This window comes from Bactrocera dorsalis, chromosome 2 (assembly GCF_023373825.1).
Source record: "Bactrocera dorsalis isolate Fly_Bdor chromosome 2, ASM2337382v1, whole genome shotgun sequence".
Classification (NCBI taxonomy): domain Eukaryota; kingdom Metazoa; phylum Arthropoda; class Insecta; order Diptera; family Tephritidae; genus Bactrocera; species Bactrocera dorsalis.
The window spans coordinates 96,196,677-96,199,089 of record NC_064304.1 but is presented as its reverse complement, the minus strand read 5'-3'; the positions used below and the strand labels follow the sequence as shown (position 1 = coordinate 96,199,089).

The 2,413-nt window shown below is 36.5% G+C and overlaps 1 protein-coding gene across 1 annotated transcript; it reads left to right on the top strand.

Annotated features, from left to right (window-relative positions):
* The first annotated feature begins 907 nt into the window (after nucleotides 1-907).
* LOC105231697 (fibrinogen C domain-containing protein 1) lies at nucleotides 908-2,148 on the top strand. Its single transcript, XM_049449808.1, has 3 exons — nucleotides 908-1,184; nucleotides 1,241-1,777; nucleotides 1,838-2,148. The coding sequence occupies exons 1-3, from the start codon at nucleotides 970-972 to the stop codon at nucleotides 1,977-1,979; spliced, it is 894 nt and encodes a 297-aa protein (XP_049305765.1). The 5' UTR covers nucleotides 908-969; the 3' UTR covers nucleotides 1,980-2,148.
* Nucleotides 2,149-2,413: the final 265 nt, after the last annotated feature.

Here is a 2,413-nt window from a genome sequence, read left to right as displayed (position 1 = left end):
GCTATTTCAGTAAAAATATTTTAAACCATTTGCATGACAGTTGCCTATAAAGAAATTGGGAAGACCAACCACCGAAGACGGATCATTCTTCAAGATGACAATGCGAGCTCGATCGATTCCAAAGTTGCATTTTTGTGCACTTAAAACAACGATTTGATGCGCCTGCCTTGTAGTACTGCCTTGGCACCGAATGATTTCTTTTGTTTCCCGTACATGAAAAGTAAACTAAGACGTTTTTTGAAAAATGAAGCGGCGGTTGATGAGTTTAGAACACTTGTTTTGGAGACACCTCAATCAAAGTGGCAAAAGTGTTTCGAAAATTGGTTCCAGCGCATGTAAAGGTACATAGATCTTAATGCAGAATATATAGAAAAAGACAAAAGCGATTTTCCATTATTAAAATCTATTTTTGTTCTCGAGACTCGAAAAATAAGAAGCAACCCTTGAAATTGATTGGAAGTATAATTTGCTAAAAATCAATATATGATGCACTTTCGAAATGGCTTGCAACAGATCAACTACATATGAAAGTATTATACTAGAGTGGTAATTCCACTTGTTGCCTTAACCGCGATCAATAATTACTTAACTTCCAATGCGATATATAAGTATATTAAAAATTAACAGAGATATATACTATGCTTATGCTACATTTCTAATCGTTTTTTTTTTTTAGTTTTTTTCCGTTTTTACTTATTGGTTTTGCCCTTGACGAAGATAAGCGTAAAGCATAAACAGTCTGAACTTTGCTGAACACTGGAAATATTTTCAAACGAAGCAACGATCTGAGCTTCACAAAAATGTGTTTGATTTGCTGTGAGCAGGAATTGATAACCAAGAAGTTCGGAGGTTATCACAGATGTAGGTAATACCCACCCATGTATAATACGGTGATAATATTGAAAAGTAGTGAGTACGCCAGCTTAGTTTTAACGAAACAGTCGCTTAGAGCACATCGCATGAATTACAATGCTCCGCTACATATTGTTCCTGTTACTACATTATTTATTATGGTTTCCCACTAAGAACGTTTGCAGTGAAGCGCTAGATTCAAGCACGATTTATGACTATAATTGTGATGTGCAAATAGATGTCGTTAAAACGTTCATTCAGAAATTGGAAGCTGTGCAAAAGCAAATATCTGTCATTGATACCAAACTGCAATCGGTTGAGGAACAGCAAAGGTATTACGATCTATTAATAGTAAATATTATTTTTACTATTTTTGGTAAAATTCTAGTGTTCGAAAGTCTGTGTCTTCAAGCTGTTTGGAAGCAGCAGCTGAGAGCTTCAAAAGTGGTGTTTACAATATAACATTGGAGAAGTTTAGTGGCACACCGTTTGCCGTATACTGTAACGAAGAGGTGGACTATGGTGGTTGGTTGGTTATACAACGACGTGTCAGTGATGCTGTGGACTTTAATAGAGATTGGCGGGAGTATAAGAACGGTTTCGGGGTGCTGGATGAAAATTATTGGATTGGTTTGGAAAAACTACATGCCCTCACCAGTAGTTGTCAGCATGAGCTCTATATTGAATTGCAGAGATATAGTGGTGAAAGTTATTATGCGCGCTACTCGGAATTTGTAGTCGGCAGTGAATCGGAGGGCTATCCTCTTAAAATATTGGGTACTTACGCAGGCACTGCTAGCGATAGCTTGAAAGAGCACGTGGGTATGAAGTTCACCACTCGTGATCATGATAATGACATATATTCCGATGTTAATTGTGCTGTTACTTTCAAAGGCGCTTGGTGGTTCAAAAAGTGTTACTATAGGTAAGTGCAGCACCGTTAGCTTATGCCACGTGTATTTGAGACTTATGTGCATATTTGTAGTCATCTTAATGGACCATATGGACAAAGGAGATACGGCGTCGATTGGAACGACTTAGCTAAGGAGGAATCTTTGAAATCAGCACAAATGATGATACGCCCCACAGAGAAATGCCTAAGGCGCATGTCACTGAAGTCCAAATGATTTCATAATTTTTTAATTTTTATTATGTGTTAGTAAATTTTTACATTATGGAATCTTTAATTAACACTCTCATAAGAACAAAATAATGCTTTCAATTTAATAACAGTATGAAATTTCAAAGCGAGAAAAGGATTTGTTTTTGTAATTACTGAATATAACGTAGAGATAGGAGAGTTGCTTTTATTTTGCGGGATTAGAGAACGTAAGCAAATATTATTCACTGAAAATCCCTTCATTGTTTTTCAAAATATCTTCCATTTTGCATGGGTTTGTACCAATTCTCGAAGCAATTTTGCCACGCTGCTTGTGGTATCTCCAAAACATGCGTTCGGATAGTACCAACCGCCTCTTTAAGTGTGGAAAAATGTTAACATATTATTTTATACTTTTCATCCGGGGATTGAAAATAAGTCATTTGTTCCGATGTCAGGACT

Excerpts from the sequence above, each read along its gene's own strand:
- LOC105231697 (XM_049449808.1), top strand. The coding sequence starts at position 970 with ATGCTCCGCTACATATTGTTCCTGTTACTACATTATTTATTATGGTTT. Across the intron at positions 1,185-1,240 it reads TCGGTTGAGGAACAGCAAAG|TGTTCGAAAGTCTGTGTCTT; the intron begins GTATTACGATCT and ends GTAAAATTCTAG. Across the intron at positions 1,778-1,837 it reads TTCAAAAAGTGTTACTATAG|TCATCTTAATGGACCATATG; the intron begins GTAAGTGCAGCA and ends GCATATTTGTAG.